The sequence below is a fragment of the Centropristis striata genome, chromosome 6 (genome assembly GCF_030273125.1).
Source record: "Centropristis striata isolate RG_2023a ecotype Rhode Island chromosome 6, C.striata_1.0, whole genome shotgun sequence".
Lineage (NCBI taxonomy): Eukaryota > Metazoa > Chordata > Actinopteri > Perciformes > Serranidae > Centropristis > Centropristis striata.
The window spans coordinates 35,340,823-35,361,843 of NC_081522.1; the positions used below are offsets into that span (position 1 = coordinate 35,340,823).

General features: G+C 37.9%; 2 protein-coding genes across 4 annotated transcripts in view; one reads left to right on the top strand and one right to left on the bottom strand.

Moving 5' to 3' along the window:
* The window catches only part of wnt2 (wingless-type MMTV integration site family member 2), a 40,152-nt gene extending 39,128 nt beyond the window's left edge, over positions 1 to 1,024 (top strand). Inside the window, 1 exon segment of the mRNA XM_059335792.1 lies at positions 455 to 1,024. Within this exon segment, the coding sequence (XP_059191775.1) occupies positions 455 to 660 (206 nt within the window). The 3' untranslated portion in view covers positions 661 to 1,024.
* A 6,045-nt stretch (positions 1,025 to 7,069) lies between these two features.
* The window catches only part of LOC131972874 (suppressor of tumorigenicity 7 protein homolog), a 97,302-nt gene continuing 83,350 nt past the window's right edge, over positions 7,070 to 21,021 (bottom strand). For 2 of the 3 annotated variants that reach the window (XM_059334649.1, XM_059334646.1), the window contains 6 exons: positions 19,471 to 19,543; positions 18,359 to 18,461; positions 17,317 to 17,467; positions 17,133 to 17,225; positions 14,028 to 14,170; positions 7,070 to 7,669 (listed from right to left, as the gene is read on the bottom strand). In XM_059334649.1, the coding sequence (XP_059190632.1) occupies positions 7,574 to 7,669; positions 14,028 to 14,170; positions 17,133 to 17,225; positions 17,317 to 17,467; positions 18,359 to 18,461; positions 19,471 to 19,543 (659 nt within the window). In that variant the 3' untranslated portion in view covers positions 7,070 to 7,573. The remainder of the gene's footprint in view (positions 7,670 to 14,027; positions 14,171 to 17,132; positions 17,226 to 17,316; positions 17,468 to 18,358; positions 18,462 to 19,470; positions 19,544 to 21,021) is intronic. The other variant, XM_059334648.1, reaches the window with a different exon arrangement.

The following is a 21,021-nucleotide window of genomic DNA, read 5'->3' on the forward strand; positions in this document are numbered from 1 at the left end:
AAGGCTATATCGCAAGAATAAGGACATGTGTAACATCCCTCCTGCAGTATACACAGGTAACCTCACCTAGCGGTAACCTCACCTAGCGGTAACCTCACCTAGCGGTAACCTCACCTAGCAGTAACCTCACCTAACAACAGAAACACAGAGCTAATGGAAAAATAGCGAAGCGTCAGACAGACGAAAATGCTGAATATCTCAAAAAGAAAAAGAGAGGGTACCATGAAAGTCACATTGAGTTCGGCTTCATAGAAGCAATGGACAACGGGGGGGTCACCAAAGTTTACAATGGTAAAAATGTGGGTCCCTCAAGAAAAAGGTTGGGAACCACTGCTATATGTGGCCCTGTGGTAGTGTTGATGAAAACTTGTGGCCCCCTCCAGCATTTAAGTTGCCCATCCCTGCCTTAAATCCTCACTAACTTCTGTGTGTGTGTGTGTGTGTGTGTGTGCAGGCTCGGTGGGGACGGGGGGGCGTGTCTGTAACAGGACGTCCCGCGGCGTGGACGGCTGCGAGGTGATGTGCTGCGGTCGAGGCTACGACACGTCGCGGGTCAGCCGGACCACCAAGTGCGAGTGCAAGTTCCAGTGGTGCTGCGCCGTGCACTGCCGGGACTGTCACCAGCAGGTGGACGTGCACACCTGCAAGGGCCAGACGTGACGTCACCGCCCGGACTCTGAACCGGTTCAAACCTGCTGCTCTGTTCTGGGCTGGAAGTGACTTCAGAAGGACTTCAGGAGCTTCAGTAGGTGGCAGCTGGTCTCCTGTAGGTGGCGCTCTTCTCTCTGTGCAGCCGTGTCGTGTTTTCGCTGCTCATTTCTCAGCTGTTTAATCCAAACAACACTTTTACAGGATGTTTCGAAAGAGCTTCCAAACCGTTAAAAAAAGCTTTCATCCACATGTTATGTAGATTAAATGACTAACAGTAGTAAAGCTGTACATGTATTTGTATAATTATATCAATCAACACAAACTAGTTCATAACACAACTAACTTCTGCAGAGAAAAGCTGGTTCTCAGAGGCAGACTTGGAAGCAGAATGGAAATTCTGCTCTTCTTCGTGATTCACCATGGTGTCGGATTTTTCAGCCAAAAAGCGAAGAGTTTGCAGCCGAATGTTGGTTCTTTTTTTTAGCACTTAGTGGTGATTCAGTGAGTGTGTTTACATCCACAGTAACAACACAGATTTCAATAAACATCTTGTTGAAGTAATCTCTGTAAAATCAGATTTTTAAAATATTAAAAGTGCCTTTAAACTTCGATACTTGTGTAAAAATTTGGATTTTCCAAAAGAGGCCCTTGTTCAGTTACTGGTCTGATAGTAACAAGTATAAGACAAGTATAGCCAAACATAAGCTATTTTGAAAATACTTAAAGAGAACCAAAGAAATAGATTTTCTGTACCGGCTAAACTGCTCCCCCTGCAGGCAACTTACAGTAACAGCACCAGTTAATTCCTGCAGGTGTCGCCCCCTACAGGCAACGTTACTTTTTTAGCTGCTGCAGATTTGCCACAGCTGAAACTTTTTTATACATTTTATAATATATATTTTTTAAGTTAAACATGTGGCCAGTGTTGTGCAAGTGGCAAAGCGGTGGAATAACAGTTTCCTGGTCCGTCACGCGATGCCATTGTGCCCAGAAAGACTTTTTCCCTAAGAAACATCTGTAAATCAGGAGTAAAGATAAATGACTCGTTTGACTGTAAGCGTCTGATCTGTTCAGTCCGATAACATTTGGAAAGTCTATAAGAGCTGCAGATTAAGTTGTTTTATTCACATTCAAGTTAGCGTGTGAGTGTGAGTGTGAAAGCGGAAGTAGCCAGAAGTCTTGGAAGAAGAAGATTTGGTCATTTGTAATACAATCAGTACGTTTACATGACACTTGAAAAAAACAAATTATTGCCTTAATCTGACTATAACTGGACAACTGAAGTGCATGTAAACGTGTTAGTAACAACTAATGTTGCAGTTCTCCAACTCCGATTAGGACACCCAGATAATGTGATTGAAGTTGGATTTCTGCCGGCATGTTTCTCCACTTATTTATTATGACGTAATAGGTCAACAGGAAAAGGGGCCGTATTAACCTGCAGAAACGACTCATATCGCCACCTAGTGTTGAGGAGGAGGGCACGTTCCCGTCAGTTATTCGATTTTCTCAGTTGCATGTAAACTTGGACAAGGACAGAAGTCTGATCAGTCGGCAAAATCAAATTTGAAGCATAGCTCGATTAAACTGTGCATGTAAATGTATAAGTGATAAAAGTTTTGTGCTTTTTGACATCACTGAGCAGCTTTAAATAAACAGAGCCCGCCTCAAACTGTATCCACTTCTCTTTATAAATGGATGGTGTGGACGCACTTCATGCACTCAGAAGTGGAAGTACAGAAGTATGCAAATTGACGCACAACAAAGGATTTGCTCCAGTGTAGAGCATGAACTTTGCAGATTGTCTGCAGTGTTAGCCCTTTCTGAAAGAAACAGTCATGTTATTCTTCAATGACTTGTACGAGGAGAACTTGACTATGACGGCATATTGGAGCCAAGTATGAATAAAAATACAAACCCGAGTGGCAAATCTACAAGAAAAAAAGTTACAGATTTAAGAGATTTAAAGTGGCAAATCTGTGCGAAAAAAGTCGCGGATTTACGAGAAAAAAGTGGGGGAAAAAGCAACTTTTTTCTCGCAGATTCACCACTTTAAATCTCATAAATCTGCGCATTTTTTTCTTGTAGATTTGCCACTTTAATCTCGTAAACTTTTTTCTCAAAATAATACCAACCTTCCCCGGCTCCGTGTGTTTTTTTACACATTCTGGCAGTATGTAATGTATGGCAGTATTTCAATGAGTGCACTATTAAGGGTTAAACTGCAGCAGCTGTTACTTTCTTTGCCTGTAGGTGGCGACGTGTTAAACCTTCATATCTGAGCTGTGGTTGGTGCAGGTTGGAGCAGAACTATCACAGCTCTGCAGCTTTGTCTTCATTTAATCCACGTGTTGCTGTGAAAAGCCTCTAAATTAATGACCACAGTGAAGGATTAAGTAGCACTTGGTGACCTGCATTTTTAAAAACAAGTCCGACAAGAAAAACAGCTGTAAGATAATATTCTGAACCTGTAGACACACTCTATCACTGTATCCTCCTCATACAGAACACAAGCACTTGTTAATTAATTAGCCTGAAAACACGGTCAGCCCACTGAAATAAAGTCCAATTAAACACCAGTTCAACCTGCTGTTCTGTGTAAATCCTCTGATGTTTCTCCTCTTCTTTAACTGTATTTATTTAATCTCCTGCGTGTTCAAAATGTTGAGAAGCTTTCTGACACTAACTGGTTCTCTGTACAGCTGCACTCCTCTCAATAAACAACACAAACTGCATCAATATTTAAACACAAACGTCTGCATTTGTTTTGCTTTTCCTGCTCGTTCCAACGGTCTTCACATACAGATAAACCGCTCTTTGGTTCTCTATGTAAATATATGTTTGTGTATATTAAAATCAGATGGAAAGTGGATGGAAACATGTAACCAATAGGCAGAATGCACATTTTAACTAGTAACACACTTCACAGGACTGGTACTGTGGCTGAGATCTAGAAACGTCTCTAAAAAGACTTCAGGGGTCAAAAAACAAACCCAGAAACATCAAATATTGAATTCCTTGTGTTTCCTGTTAACATGTTTCCAGATCTTATTAAACAAATTGTTGAGAAAATGTTATCAAGACCTCTTTAAAGGACCAAACAGGTGTGTTGAAGTTTAATCTCTTCACCTACAAATCGTGGTTGCTGCAAGGTTTTTGCAGAAAATTTTCAAATGCATGCACAGGTTTTTGGATTTACAGTCATGGAAAAAATGATTAGTCCACCTCTGTTTTCTTCATTTTCTTGTTCATTTTAATGCCTGGTACAACTAAAGGTACATTTGTTTGGACAAATATAATATTAACAACAAAAATAGCTCATAAGAGTTGAATTTTAGATCTAATATCTAGACATTTTCGATGGTTTTCTTGAAAATGATTTTGGTTATTATCAAGAAAACCTTGGAAAACGTCCAGATATCAGCTCTTAAATTAAACTCTTATCTATTTTTTGTTGTTGTTATCATTATGTTTGTCCAAACAAATGTACCTTTAGTTGTACCAGGCATTAAAATGAACAAGCAATTGAAGAAAACAAGGTTGGTCTAATAATTTTTTTACACGACTGTATTTATCCAACTTTCCAGGCAGGAGTCGTGCAGTTTTTTCTAGTCGACGTTAGAAAGACGAGTCAAGAGTCACATGGTCAAACGGCCTCTTATTGTTGGGGGAGTGAAGTGACAACGAAGCTTCATGAACCATTTGCTGTATTTTCGGAGCCCACTAGATGGCGCTCTTTGTTCAACAAAGGGCTGAAAACACACTAAATTACCATTGCTAGAGCCCTTTTTTTAAGCCAAGATTGCCATCTAGTGGGGTCAAAAAATAAAGGAACTGGTTCATGAGGCTTCGTTGTCACTTCACTAAGTTGGTGTATATACCTGGAGGGTTACAGCAGATGGCGCTAGAGATAAATAGATTGTTTCTGCTCAGGTGCTCATAGAGTCTTCTATAATCAAGCATCACCTGTTCAGTCTTTCGGCACGTTCAGAATAGATTTTTCTGCACGTGTTGTACCACAATATGAAGACACTCTAGGCCACAGGGAGCCACTACAGACGGCCTAAAGAGCCACAGGTTGCCTACCCCTGCTCTAGAGCAGCTGTTCTCAACCTTGGGGTCCCGACCCCAATTGGGGTCGTGAGATGATTTCTGGGGGTCGCCAAATCATTTTGGAAGTCAGCTCTGTCTCCACTGTGTTAAAGTGTTCATGTGTTAATGTCTTTTAGTCTTTTTAGTCATTTTGTGTCTTTTTTGGTCAATTTGTCTATTTTTGTTCATTTTGTGGTCAATTTGATTCTTTTTTGGGTAATTTTGTGTCTTTTCTGACAAATGCCAAAGTAGCAAGTTATTACTATACAAGGAGTCTGGCTTGAAGCTGACTGTTTTAGTTGTTGTCTGCTTCATTATTTGTCCAAATTTTGTTGTATCAACTTTGTATGATCTGAACTGTGCGTGGAGATTGTGTTCAGTGAGGGGGGGTCGCAGACAACATGCATGTTAAATTGGGGGTCGCGACTCAAAAAGGTTGAGAACTACTGATCTAGAGGGTCTGAATAGTCGATAAATATAGATGAAAAGTTGCTAAGTTAGCAACACTGCTTGCTGCGTCGGTCTGTTGTCACATGAACCCCGTTGGTTAGCCGCTACAAAAGTACCTGTATGGAAACAGAAGCCTTAGCTTTCCAGAAAGTTCTCGGTGGAAAAACGCCTTATTTGACCCTGTGACTTCTTCAGTTTGTCCCCTTCTTTGCAAGACTCAAGGCTGATGTGACGAATCAGGGAAGGACATGTTGTGACTGATAAGACTGAATCAAGGAGGGTAAAAAGAGGAGAAGTCGGAGTCATCACACAGTGTAGCTGGAGCTGTGATGTTGGAGGGTTACAGCAGGATCATGATCATTCGCCAACTTTTTCAGCTTTTCTGTAGATGCAGATCACATTTTACTGCATGCGTTGAGCGCCAACTAGGCCTGTCACCATAACACATTTTTTAGGACTAGAAACTATCACGATAAATGATAGTATCGTTGTATCGATGTTGTTTTAGTTTTATAACAATTTTAGAGCATAATAAGTTCATCCTTTTCCACAGCAATGAATTTTTAAATCTCGAGAACATTGGAATTAAAATGTGGAAAAGAAATGTTAAAATACTTTCAGGCTGTTAACAAAACATTGCACTGAGATAATCATTATGTATTATATTATTGAATAAAATAACATATAAACAGCTGGAATGGCTGCTTAGGAAATATCGTTTTTTTCTGGCAATTTGTACAGCCTGTCAAACATTTGCAGCTTTACTTTAAACACTTAAAAAAATCACAAAAAGTCATGCATGTAAACGACAATAGATTGAGTCCAGAAAAAAAACTGTTGTGTCCATTTTTATATATCGAAACAATAAGTCGATATAGTAATTATTATCATGACAGGCCCTGTGCCAATATGACAACGCTCTTTGACCCTGTGACTCCTCTTTCTGCCCTCCTCGGCACAAATCAAGAAGAGGTTCAGAGGTTTGACTTCACCAGAGCAGCCTGCCAGTGGGAGTAAACGTGGCCAAAGTTATGAGTTTTAAAACAAAAAAAACAGTGGAAGTAACCTCCATGTTTGTCAGTGCTGAAATACAGAATACAGGAGTTTTTGACCAAAGTTAAGTTCACTGTTTCCCTCAGCATCACTTCAGATAAAAACAGTTGGAAGACGCAGGAAAAGTCTCCATCGACCTGTGAAACAAGACGTTAGTTTGTGAATGAAAACAGTTCTGCTCTACGAAGTCTAACTGCAGTAACTACGAAAAGGGAAAACTGAGAAAAACTGCTTTAAAGTTTTTTTTAACTGGCCAGCAAAATGGAATATATGTAGGTAAGTGGTATGACACTTATTTCTACATGTATTGATGTAATTTTTATGCTAAAAAATCGTGACAATTTGACCTTTGACCACAAAAATGTAGTTAAAACAGAGTGATACAATGTAGTGTTTAACAACTCTATTCAAAGATCTGTGTATTTTAAACTTTTATAAAGTAATGTTATATTTTGGTCTTAATATAATTTTATTTGACTTTTTTTTTTTTTTTTGGCATAATCACTATCTAGATAATAATCTCCCTATCAAATAAACTTATAATTTCTATTATTCTTGTCTTCACTATTCAACACAATGAGGAAATAAAAGGTTACAATGTATCACAGTCAAAGTTTAGCTTTAGTTTCGAGTTGGATTTTGTAGTTACTGCAATTTTAACATTATTATTTCTCTGAAATTAACCAAAATTAAAACTTTGTCACTAAATAAAACAGACATCAAGGAGTTCATTTTTAGTTATAACTCAATTTCGACCAAAAATGTAGTGACTGCAGTTAGACTTTGTAGGGCAGAACAGACATCAGAAAAGAAAAGTGGAAATAATTCACCAGATAAACAATAAAAACCAACCATGTTTTGTTCTTTAAATGAGCTCCTGGTGGTTCAGACTCTCTGGTGGAGGCAGTTAAACTGTTAAAAACAGCGTGAGAATCAAAACGGCGGGAAGAAGCCGGCGTGCAGCAATACACAAAAAGTCCTTTATTGTATTTTTTTGTCTTTTCACTTTTTTAATGATGGCAATTGATCACCTCTTTTTGTACAACAAAAGAACAGCTTTTAAATGATTGAAAACCCAAAAAAATGCAAACATATCAAATAAAGTCAAAACCGATTCTGGATTCCGTTGTCGCCTGTTTGCCTCCTCGTCTGTCCGTTAAGTTTGGTTTTTAACTCGCTAATCTTGGCACAAAGGTGTGTCAGTCCAACGCAGCGTTCTGGGTTTCAGTTCAGCTGTTTCTGTCCTGGATGGAGGGCGGCTCCGGGTCCTGATCCTGATCCTGGGTCTGGTTCTGGTTCTGGTTCTGGTCTTGGGGTCTGTCGGGGGTCAGATGCGGGTGAGTTGGTGCCAGAGGCTGGACGGCAGGATGCTCTCCACCTTCTCCATGATGAAGTTCAGAGGAGCAAACAGCGTGCTGAGGAACTGCAGACAGACCAAGAACACACTTTAATATTTCATCACAGCAGATTCATGAGATTCATTTTCTGTTTAAACAGATTAAAAACTTAAATCTGAACATTTTCACAGTCACGGATCAGATTTTCTGAGATTTAAGCTGCTACAAAAAGTTCTTAACTGGTTATGAAACAGTCTCAGTTTAATACTGATGCCTCTTTATGACCTACAAAAGCAATTATTTATGTTAATTATCCAATTGACAATCGATTAATTTCAGCATGAAGCAGTCCCAGGGCTTTTTTTTTGCTCTTTTTACATTTTACTCACTGTGGCCTTGTATTTCATTGCAATATATAAAATATAAATATAATAGCTCTATGGAATCAGCACAATCATGGCTGGAAGTGGGAACAACTCAAAAATGTCTTTTGTGCAGAATAACACAGTCAGAATGTAAACAAAGAAAAAGCGTGAGTTGAATTTCTTTGCTAAATTTTTTTAAAAATTAGAATAAAATGGAATTTATATATAAAACACCTCCAAGTGCCCACAAGTGTCAGAAATATTGGTTAAAAAAAATCGTGTCTCCACATATTGTACATATTGAGCTATTTGCATTTTTACAACCTCTATTTTCAACCTCCTGTCCTGTCCTCTCCTCTCTGCTCTGTGTAAACAGCCTCTCCTGTCCTCTCCTCTCCGTGTAAACAGATTCTCAGTGAATATTTGTCACGTGACCGTTGGTCTCAGCAGAATCAATCATGTCTTCACAGTGTCTCTGAGGAGTAGAACGCTTTTTATTTCTTATTTTAAATGACAGATGTAGAATAAAGAGATTCTGACATAAATATCAACATTTTAACACAAGTTTTGGTTGTTTTTTCCAAAGGAAGTGTCCTATTCAAGGACTGTCGAAAAGCCATTGGTTGTGTAATTTTGGCTATTTTTTTATGAAAACATATTTTTGTTGGGGTTGTGGGCTTCAGAGGGTTAAACATGAAGTCACTGAACATCACAGCAGATGTGGCTAATATCATACCTGTTAAAATACACTTGAAAGTCCAAAAAAGCAAAACATCTTTTCTATTTAACCCTCTAGAGTCCATGAAAGCACCGATGCATTACTTCTTCATGACATGAAGACATAAAAATGAAGCAACATTGAGTCTTGCCATCATTTTTATTATATTCGGCCAAGTAAAACCGGAGATAATGTCAAATATATTTAGTATAAAACTATAGAACTAGAGATTACCCACATTTTACCTGTTATATGTAATATTTGCAACCTGAATTCATTTTTGCAAATTCTCATTCTGTGTATTGAAACATAATTTTCAAGATCAGATTTTATGTTTTCCTTTCTTTCTCTTGGGTTCGAAATTTTTATCAAGTAAATCAAAGTTAAAAATTAATTATCAGGACCTATAGGTGAGGTAACGCTGAAAAAACTGATACTAACATGGCATGGTAAAGATTTTTTAACAGATTTTTTAAAGTACATAATAATCCAAGAGGGTTAATTCTTACTGTAACTAATGTGTGGCGTAATTTATACTAATACTATTATAAGATACTTTGATTAGTCCACAAAAACAGATGTTTCTCTGTATTTCCTACATTCCCCCTGTGTGTGTGTGTGTGTGTGTGTGTGTGTGTGTGTGTGTGTGTGTGTGTGTGAGACTGCTACAGTGAGTACAGAGCAGCTCTGTCAGGCTCGTCCTCAGCTCTGTTTTGGCAACAGCCAGTGAAGAGGAGGTGAAGGGGACCAATAGGGGCTCCTCAGAGCAGCAGCGGGTCATGGAGGTCCCCAGTTTGTCAGATGGCAGATAAAAGTCTCCTCTCCACCTGCATGAATCCGCCTCACACGTCCTATCACACATCTCTGCTCCGGCTTCAAAGAGCACTTCAAAGTCAAGGTGTGTTTGAACTGTGTGGGAGACTCCGACCCGTCCTCCAAACAGGCGGATCAGGACGCTACAAGTCCACCTCATCATCCACAGTATGTTTCAGGACGTTTGTGCAGAATATGTTACAGCTCAACACTGCTAAAAACATGAAGATTACCAAGTATTTGATTGTTTTGAGTATAATTTACCTACTGACCATAACTTTATGTGCTTATTTAACCCTTTATCAGGCAAAGAACTGTATTTGGTAACTTCAGGTAATATTTCGAGAAAAAAGTTGCAAATTTACTAGATTAAAGTGGCAAATCTACCAGAAAAAAAGTCGCAGATTTAAGAGATTTAAAGTGGCAAATCTGTGCGAAAAAAGTCGCAGATTTACGAGAAAAAAGTGGGAAAAAAGCAACTTTTTTCTCCCAGATTCACCACTTTGTGGAATATTTGTTCAAATACCTCTGAATATTTCTGAATTAAGTTTTGTGTTGCAGCAGACAAAACTGCATTAAACAGACGTTCAGAAACAAATCTTCAGTACAGGTTTCCATGCAAAAAGTATTTCTAAAAATACAATAATTTTAAAAGTATCTCACAAAATTATCAAAAGCTGAAATCTCCTCATACCTTCTGTCTGTACCTACTTGTTTCGAGCATGTCTTAGCTTAATTCTAGTTATTTATTTCTTATTTTTTGTCAGTTGGTTTTTGCCGTGAACACCCTGAGTTAAAAGCCCCCTGTCTCACAAACTGATAATTGTGCTACTACATTATTATTACATATTTACATATTATATTTTTATGGACTGTCTCTCATAACGAGTCAACAATCAGCCAAAAGAAAGACCGGCTGAGGAGGTGAGGATGGGCTCAAAAAAAAAAAATTGAATACAGCATACAGACATAAAAAATATATAGAAAGTTTATAAGAAACAATAAAATCATTGTGCATCGCAATGTTTCACTGTGGACTTTGTCTACTGTCAATTTGGTAGACAATTATAGATCCATTATAGATCATTTTTAGGCATTTTTCATGCTTTATTTCAATACAGATATAAGGGAGAGAGGAGGAGACATCCAAGTTTCAATATTTCCTTTTTCACTGTATTAAAAAAATATACAACGAAATTTAAGTGTGCTTCTCATAAATAAGGTGGTTAAAAAAGACATTCAGACAGTACGCACAAAAAAAAGTCTAATCTAAATGTATATCACTGTTTGATTATAAAGCTGCATGTGTGTCATGTTTTATCTGGTTTTAAAGGCACCTGTTATCTCATCTCATTGTGTTTAATATATAAAGACAATAATTTTTCTATATTCTACTCTACTCAGTAAAGCATCAGGATGGGCTGCTGCAGGCTCATGTTTAGTGCTGCATTTTGTTGTAAATAAAATGATCCAGACAACTTCTATTCAATGAGGTACATTTGTTTTAGAGAATACAGCACTGAGGTCAGATCAATATTTGGTCTTGGCAGATCTTGAAATCAATATAAAAAGAGAGAAAGTTGGAACAAAGGGCCTCCTAAAGCGAGTTATGAACCAAACTGACTTGTTTTAGTATCTTGTGATCAGTTTTAATAGTTTGGATGACAGCCAAAACAACAGCTACATTTATTAATTCAATATTTGGTCTTTGCTACATGAACCGGCAACAGAGTTTATTTAACGCATTAACATAAATATGAAAAAGTTGCTCTACATGTTGGTTATAGAATGATAGAATGTATACAGTCATGGAAAAAAATTACTTGACCATTGTTTTCTTCAACTTCTTGTTCATTTTAATGCCTGGTGAAACTAAACTCTTGGGCAGTTTTTCGCGACTTACGTCAGTAATGCTACAGTAATGTTAAAGTCCACCTTTGTTTTCTTCATTTTCTTGTTCATTTTAATGCCTGCTACAACTAAAGGTACATTTGTTTGGACAAATATAATAACAACAAAAATAGCTGATAAGAGTTTAATTTAAGAGCTGATATCTATGATTGTGGCAATTATCAACAAAACCATGAAAAATGTCTAGATATCAGTTCTTAAATTAAACTCTTATCAGCTATTTATGTTGTTATCATTATATTTGTCAAATCAAAATATACTATTAGTTGTACCAGACATTAAAATGAACAAGAAAGCAAGGAGAAAACAAGGGTGCTCTAATATTTTTTTCCATGACTGTTTGTGATTCCTGCACCAATACCTGCAGTATGAATGTTGTTCAAGGGTAGGAGGCCTGTGTGTGTGTGTGTGTGTGTGTGTGTGTGTGTGTGTGTGTGTCAGCAGGTACTGTAGATGGTATCTGCTGATAGCGTCACACTGGGAGGAGAGATGAGCTCACCCACATTCCAGGTGAGCAGCTCAGCGCTGTAGGCTGCAGGGAGGGGGGGCGGGGGGGGGGGGGAGACAGCGCCCTCTAGTGGCTGCTGGGAGCTCAGCAGGGAGACCTGATGGTGTGTGTGTGTGTGTGTGTGTGTTTGGTGCTGAAGATAGAAGACTAGGGCTGGTTCAGATTGTATGCACACTTGTACTGCTTCGTGCATAAAACACGCTCTTTTGATTAGTTGCTTTGGGACTGCTATGGTTGTTTAATTGCTGTTGTTTAGGTATTTTAAGACTTGGATGTAATTTTTTTATTTTATTTTTATGTTATTTTATTTTATTCTTTTTAACTTATTTATCCTCTGTTAATGTGAAGCACTTTGTGACTTCTGTCTGCGAAAGGTGCTATATAAATTAAGTTTACTTACTTAAAAAATATTCTACATTATTATATTCTACTTTCATTGTACTGATTTTCCCCTACATCTGACCTAATTATTGATATCAAACACTTTGATTTTTTAAATATTTTAACCCTTTAAATGCCAGGTTTTTGTCATAACACCACCATGTTTTTAGATGGGAAAAAAACAGAAAATATGAATTATTTTCAATATACTACATGCAAAGTAAAAAAAAAAAAAGTTGAATTATTGCAGCAGCCTGGAACTTGTCAATGATTAGCAGCAACAGTGATTTTGTTGCATTATTTTTTTTTGTGCAGTGTCAAATACTCACACTTGTACTGCTTAGCGCATAAAAGCTCTCCTAAAAAGCGAGCTATAAAACAAATATGATACATTATTATATTCTACTTTCATTATCAGATTTTCCCCCTACATCTGACCTAATAATTGATATCAAACACTAATTGATTTTTGAATATATTTTAACCCTTAATATGCCATGTTTCTGTCATTTTTTAGACCTGGCTGCAATCACAGCTGTATAAATAATCTTTTTTGTTATGAGTTTGTCATGTCTCATCTTTGATGTGATTCAAGATGATCCATGTTTAGATTTATTTGAAGCAGTACATACTTGTGTGTATGGATTGTGTGTATAAATCATATGTTTTTTCTCTATATGCTGAATATGGTCAAAATGACGCAATCTGCTGCAAAGTAGTAAAAATGATCAATTCCAAGGCCAAAGCCCAGATTGACACCAAGATTTAATAAAATGCATGTGTTATGCTTTAATGTAAGTCAGATCAAAAATTGCATTTTGAATGGGTTTCAATGTCTCAACCTTAAGAGTAACTATTGTTTGTTCACAGTGTATTTTAGCCTGACTGCAAGAGCTGAGCTGGAAATAACAAGAGCACATAAAAATACACAATCCTGCCAAAATTCCTGCCAAATGCATGAACACAGCCAAAACTATTAACAAATTAAGAATGAAAAGCGCATAAAAATGTGCTCAAACTGTGCTCAACCGGTCCTGAGGGTTAAACCTCAACAGGTGCTGCAGAAATGAATAACACAACAGCTTTTGGACTTAAACGTCCCTCTCTAGTACAGTTTTCTGTTGGTGTGAGACGTTTGTACAGCACAGAGTGATTAAAGACGACTAAATTAGGTTAAAAATGTCTTCAAATTAACAGTCAGAGTACCAGCTGCATTTGTCTGCTGCAGATTTAGGCTGATGCTCTTAAAACAAGTGCAACAGCTAATTCACCACAGCAACTTCAATGTTTTTAAGGTTAAAAATGCTTCATTTAACAAGGAACATAGATTATTCCACAACAACAAAAAGATAAATGTGAAAAAAAGTTATATTTTTGAAGTTGAAGAGCTCTGAGACTTTGGGGTTTAAAATGGAAAGTTTCTCCTAAATGTGGCAGCAGAGGAAAAGGTCACGGGCTCATTAAAATCAGCATTAAAATCTGCCTGTTAGGCTTCGATACTGTGTGTGAAGTTTTGACAGGAGGGTCACGAGATATATTGTTCCATACAGCACTTTTTATGGAAATTAGGCTATTAACTTATAAGTTCCCCTGTTGTCTACCAGAGAGCGGCTAAAGAAGATCAAAAGGTCTCAAGATCATCAAGATTCATTCTCTGAAGAGCATCTACACAAACATTTATGCTCTAAGCTGCAGAATTTTGTAGTTTGTGTGTGTGTGTGTGTGTGTGTGTGTGTGTGTGTACTCACAGCTTTAGCAAACACTCCCATGAGCTCGGGGAACTGGTGTGTGAGCAGGGCCAGCATGGCGGTGAAGGAGCAGAGCCCGGCTGTGAACAGGATGAAGAAGGGCAGCTCCTTCTTGGGGTAGACTGACACCTCGTGAAACACTGCTTCCACGTGGGACAAACACACACGCAAACACAGAAACACACACAGAGACACACACACACACAACACAAACACAATGTTAGCTGACATATTTACATCACATACATCTCAAAAATGTACTTTACAGAGGGCTGGTTAATTGGTTTTATCACTAATTATTGAGTTTGCCTGAAAAAGCACACTATATGTTATTCACCGGGCTTATTCTTCTTCTGTGGGTTTTTTTTCAGTCGACTACTCCTTCCAGAGTTTTGGTCGCACATACACTAAAAAGGTATCAAATCGACCGGCTCGGCCATGACAAGTGTGTTATGACTTTTCTAAGGGTTTCGGCAAAGGGTTTTCAAATTATTCTGCAAAAACACGCCAAAAAATCTCCCCAATGTAACCCTATGGAGAGGCTAGAGTAGGTGACACCATCGCTAGAGTGGAGAGCAAGAGAAAAATTTGTAAAAAAAGAAATTTGTAAACTGCGCTCGAGGCCTCAGATGCCACTCTACAGAAATAATTTAGAAAAGAAGGAAAATTGGCCTCAGCCTCATAGACCGCCATGTTAAAAAGGCGGGAACATTTCTAAAGCAAAGCAGAAGTACCAGTTTCTTCTGATCGCTCTAAAAAAACAATTTCTTCTTTTTTCTTCACAAAACACATATGTAGACGTTCAGGAAGAACTCAGGGTGCTCAAAGTGAAGTTGTTAATATGATGAGGGATGACGGTTTGCCTAAAAAAGCTTTCTCTTGGAGGTGAACTCTCACCTGTTGTTAAATTGTTATCTCATAATGTATGGGTAGGGTCACGGGCCAGAGTCAAGCACATTCAAAATGTCTTTAGAAATGTTCTAGTTTACAGAATACTGCCTTGAAACTATATTTATTTGAAGGAATTCATTTATTTTTTACTAAATCTGGACACTAACACATTCCCTAAACTTAAAGTCGACTGACCTCTGACCCCTCCAGAGTGCAATATACAAGACTGATGTAAACTTCACAGTAAAAAAAAAAAACCCACAAATGTGCCAACAGGAAAAGAGAAAGGCAACAAAAAAATGAGTTTAATTGTTATTCTAGGAAAAATAATGAATACACAAGAGACTAAAGACTAAATTATGATGTGGAAGAAACAATTTAAACTTGTTTCGATGCATCTTAACTGACAAACTCTTCTTCTGCTGTGTTAAAAAGAAGACTGTGAAGGCAGCAGTGTGGTGGTTTGTCTGATCAGCTCTATACACATTAACTTGTTTCTTGCATAAATAGTGAAGCTGCAGAGGCTGAAAGTCTTGTAGTTCTCTGTAGTTTGAGACTGTTCTGATTCTGTGTTTGGGTAGCGGAGCATGAAAAAATACTGTTTAAGCAGTCAGTTTTCAAGGCTATTTAAAATAGCATAGTCATGCAGAAATTGCTCCAATTTTATGCGTTTATTTAATATAGTTATTTATGCACATAATATGGAAATGAAAAGTAGTGATGCAGAGTTTAAACTTAGTGCTTTCCCCTTTCTTACAGAAAACAGTGCACATGTATTAGTGGTAGGGAGGAGGATTAGCTTCTGTTTTTATCTGTCTTTATCATATATTAGTCCATTATTAGATTCCTTATGATGTGCACGAAATCAGTAGGAGTCTGGGTTTATTATGAAGCACAATTCAGCAACAAGTTGGTTCAAAGCGCTTCACATAAAAGCACCAGGACAAAGGAAAATAAACGCAAACAGGCATGGAAAAATGATCCGACCACCCTTGTTTTCTCCTTGCTTTCTTGTTCATTTTAATACCTGGTACATTTGTTTGGACAAATAATAACAAGAACAACACAAATAGCTCATAATAGTTCAATTTAAGAGCTGATATCTAGACATTTTCCATGCTGTTCTTGATATTGATTTTGGTTATTACCAAGAAAACCATGGAAAATGTCTAGATATCAGCTCTTAATTTAAACTCTTATGAGATATTTTTGTTGTTATCATTATATTTGTCCAAACAAATGTACCTTTAGTTGTACCAGACATTAAAATGAAGAAGAAATTGAAAAAAAAAACAATAGTCTAATATTTTTTTCCATGACTGTATAAAAGGAGATTTCAATACAGTTTACACAGCCATTAAATAGAGTGCTAGAGAGAGAAAAGAACATAAAAACGAGCAAGAATAGAACAAGACAGCAACGCTACAGTAAAGCTGCATCTACAAGTTCTTCTGTGATCTTTTTATATATCACACACTGATTTCTTGTAGCAAGTGCAACATTTATGTCTCTACAGCAGCGATAGAGGATCTCACATCCAGACATACAGTCACTGCTGCAGCTATCCTGTCATTTATGAGTCAGTCGTGTTTAACGAGGCTATTTATAATGTTTTAATTGAACCCTAATTTCACATTTTTTTTTAGAAACATGAGTGTCAGTTTAAAAACAATTCTTCAAATAGATGCAGTGATTTTGTGAACAGCAGTGTGATGTTCAGTATGCATACATACATCCTGCCACACACACACACACACTCCACAGAAACACACATTCCTCACACACACATGCACACACACACACACACACACACACACACACACACACACACACACACACACACCCACAGAAACACACATTCCTCACTCACACACACACACACACACACACACACACACACAAACTCCACACAAACACACACACACTCCAGTGCTCAGCGTGCTGTTCAGGAATTTGTCTCATCATCACCATTAATTAATGACAAACTTAACAACTTAATTCTTCTGCCAGACATTAAAATTAACATAATGATTCTAACTGATTACAGCAAATCTGCAGCGGCCTCATAAATATGGACAAATAGTCACTCGGTCCCCAAAACGGTCACATCAAAACGACAACAGATTTATGTTTTATATTTTCAGCCTTTTGTACATATTATGCGCATGCATCATTGTGTGTGTGTGTGTGTGTGTGTGTCAGAGCGTCTCTTACTGGGTAGCAGCTCTCTGTCGGCCGTCTCTGTGCAGATGGGGTAGGGGTAGAACAGGTGACCCTTCTCCAGAGGATACGGGATCATTCTGAACGCTACAAACACACAAACACAGTTTTAACAAAGGGCTCATTACTTACTTCATAATTGTGAATTTCCATTGTGTGTGTGTGTGTGTGTACTCACTGCCCTCCCAGGTGCAGTGCAGCAGGTTGAGCGCCCCCTCCACCCGTTTCCAGTGCTGCAGGTGAAAGAAGGCGTAGGCGATGGCCTCGCTGTCTCCTCTCTTCAGGATATGTTCTGGAGGAAGAATCAGACTCTTCATCTCCAGCAGATACTGAGGAGGACGAGAGAGAGACACATGATGAAGAGCAGGACAGCAGACCATCAGTTTGACAGAAAAGGTAAATTAAATGCAGCTGAGTGTGGAAAAGAAACCACATGTAAATGTTGGTTTATAACACAACCTCAACCTGATATTGGCTTGAAAATGAACTATCGGACATCAGCCAACACGCTGATATAATAAAGTGATTAAATAATGGGGTGCACATCACCTCTCTGTTGCACCTTGTTTGTAGCTCATAGAATTGTGCAGTGTAGTCTGAGCCCACCTGTTTATTTATGTTCTGATTAGGGACTGAAGCTGCTTATATGTTTTGTACTTTTTGTGATTTTGTTTGCACAGTGCAGATTGAGTCGTCACATATTGGGCTCCTGTTTTAAGTTAAATTTGAATTTAAGCAGCAGTCTGCAGGGTACATGTAGTTGTATTCAATTTGGGTTTAATTGCTGTACAGTTGCACTTTTCACATGTTCCCAGTGAACACAGGTTATGTATACTTATTATGTCAATTCGGAAATTTGCCAAATTTGCCCTGATTGTGGGTATTAGTTGTGCAGGAAAAAAATATCGGTATCAGTAATCGGCTAAATGAGTTGTAAAAAATCGCCATATCGAATATCGGCAAAAAAATCCAATATCGTGCATCCCTAAAACTAAAGTTATCTTTATGAAAAATAAAAGTTTTGTAGTCTGTCTCCAACAGAAACACATTCATGTCAAAACTTGATCACAGCCAATCATGTTTCACTGGCAGGAAGCTGTGTCACATGTGATCACAGCCTCTGCAGGTGTGTATATAGTGTGTGTATATAGTGTGTGTGTGTGTGTGTGTGTGTGTGTGTATATAGTGTGTGTGTGTGTGTGTGTGTATGTGAGTCTCACTTTGGGGACGTGAGGGTTGAACTCCACCGCTCTGTGGATGGCTTCTACTGCGTTCATCTCTGCTGTGCTCAGCCCTCGTCTGGATGCTGCTTCTGGAGAGAATCTGCACACACACACAAAAAAAAGCACACACACAGTTACTCCTGTCAGTAATCTTACTTCTGATTGCACATCACCAAATGATCAAAGTCACAGTTTGAAAATAACTCCCACGTTGCTGAATAAAGTCCTTTAAATCCAGGCGACTCACTTGTCACTAACTAGCTGCTCTGTGTGAGAACATCATGTAAAAGTGTCTGATTGTCAAAAAAAAAAAAAAAAAAAAGACATATTGAAGGTTCTGAGTGCACTTGGATTAACATACATGTGAGGCTGGGAGCAGGAGAAAACTCCAGTACATCACTAATAGAGGCTTTTTTTTTTTGTTTCAGGGTATATTTTTAACGCCAACAAGCTGTTTCAGAGCGTTTTTTGCTCTTCTTACATTTTTACTCACTGTGATCCATTCAAGGACAGTCGAAAAGTAATTTTCTGTCTATTTATGGCTGATTTTTAAAAAGCAAACATACTTGTCTTGGGGTTGTGGGCTTCAGATTTAATGTTTTAAATGACACATGTAGAATAAAGTGATTTTGACAGAAATATCACAATATGTGCGTAACCTATGAGCCGTTCAAAGACTTTCGGAAAATTCAAGTTTCAAAGATAATGCCCATTTTTACATTTTACTTTCTATTTTCTTTCTATAAACGGCATATTTTTGGCAACATATGCTTCAAACCTGCTGGCAGGCAAATTTTGACATTAAAATCAACAACAAATAAGGAAAAATAGACAAAAAGCTGTTTATTGCTTCATCTGTGTGTGCATTTGCTTTCTTGTATAAATGGGTAAAAAAAAAGGCTATTGTGCACCAGCATTGTGTTTAACGGTCATAAATAACGTGTAGCTCTGGGTGACTGGAGACAGAAACACTTAGACTAACTCTGATCAGAAGAACTGCTAACCCACTGCTGCTGCAGCTCCCCGGGCCTTTTTTTTCTCCTGCTTTTTAAAACCCCAAAGAGCAGAGACAGGTTTGAGCATTGTAGAGGATGATAAGCGATACTCACTTGTCCGATACCGCCCTGGCTTTGAGCAAGGCTGCTGTGTAGCATATTGTTGCAGATTTAGGTAAGCTAATATCTGTGGAGGAGACAAAGCAGACAAGGACAGAGGGGAGGGAGGTGTTCAGTGAACGCAGCACAAGTTTGGAATTACAGGTGATCTTCAGCCGCCCACAGGGGGTTTGTGAGCGAAGATAATGAGTTTGAGTTTCATAGCTTCAGGGATGTTTCGTTATCAAGTCTGTTTTTTATCCAACAGTTAACTGTGATCTGCCCTGACTCCAACATTAAGGCTGAGATACTCTACGGAGCATTAAAATGGATGAATAAAAGATACCCTTGCAGCATTATTAGTGTGGAAACACCTGTTGTATTACAACACGTCCTGAAAGATCAGTGTTGTACGTCTGTTTGGAATGCCTAATAGCAGTACTTACATTAATCACTGAGTCTTTTTCTGCAGAATTAACTTTAAGTGATAGTTTGGTTTTATTGAAGTGGGGTTGCATGAGGTATTTACATATATATTTACATATACAGTGTTCAAAATAATAGCAGTCCATTGTGACTAACCAGATTAATCCAGGTTTTTAGTATACTTTTGCTACATGGTAAACAAGGTACCAGTAGGTGCAGTAGATTCTCAGAAAAGCAACAAGACCCAGCATTGGTGATATGCAGCTCTTAAGGCTGTGCAATTGGGCAATTAGTTGAAAGGGGTGTGTTTAAAAAAATATAGCAGTGTGTGCCGTTGACTTTCCAAACTCAAAACTATTTTGTACAAACTTTTTTGTTTCTAGGAATCCTGTGAATCACTAAACTAATATTTAGTTGTATGACCATAGTTTCTTTATAACTGCTTCATGTGTCTCTGCTTTTGCTCTCCATTTTAAAGCATTGGAGATCATTTTAGCTGAACAGCCTATAATTGTTTGCACCTCTTTATAAGTTTTCCCCTCTCCAATCAACTCTTTAATCAAAGCACGCTGTTCTTCTGAACAATGTCTTGAATGACCCATTTTCCTCAGGCTTTCAAAGAGAAATGCATGTTCACCAAGTTCTGGCTTCATCCTGATTCACACCTGTTTTTTCACAAAATTGATGACCTCACTGTTTGAATGCCACACTGCTATATTTTTGAACACACCCCTTTTCAACTAATTGCCCAATTGCACAGCCTTAAGAGCTGCATATCATGAATGCTGGGTCTTGTTGGTTTTATGAGAATCTACTGCACCTACTGGTACCTTGTTTGCCATGTAGCAATAAAAATATACTAAAAACCTGGATTAATCTGGTTATTCACATTGGACTGCTATTATATTGAACACTACTGTATATTCAGTCATGGAAAAAATTATAAGACCACCCTTGTTTTCTTCAATTTCTTGTTCATTTTAATGCCTGGTACAACTAAAGGTACATTTGTTTGGACAAATATATCGATAACAACAACAATAGCTCATAAGAGTTTAATTTAAGAGCTGATATCTAGACATTTAACATGGTTTTCTTGATAATGAATTAAACCCTATTTAAGCTATATTTGTTGTTGTC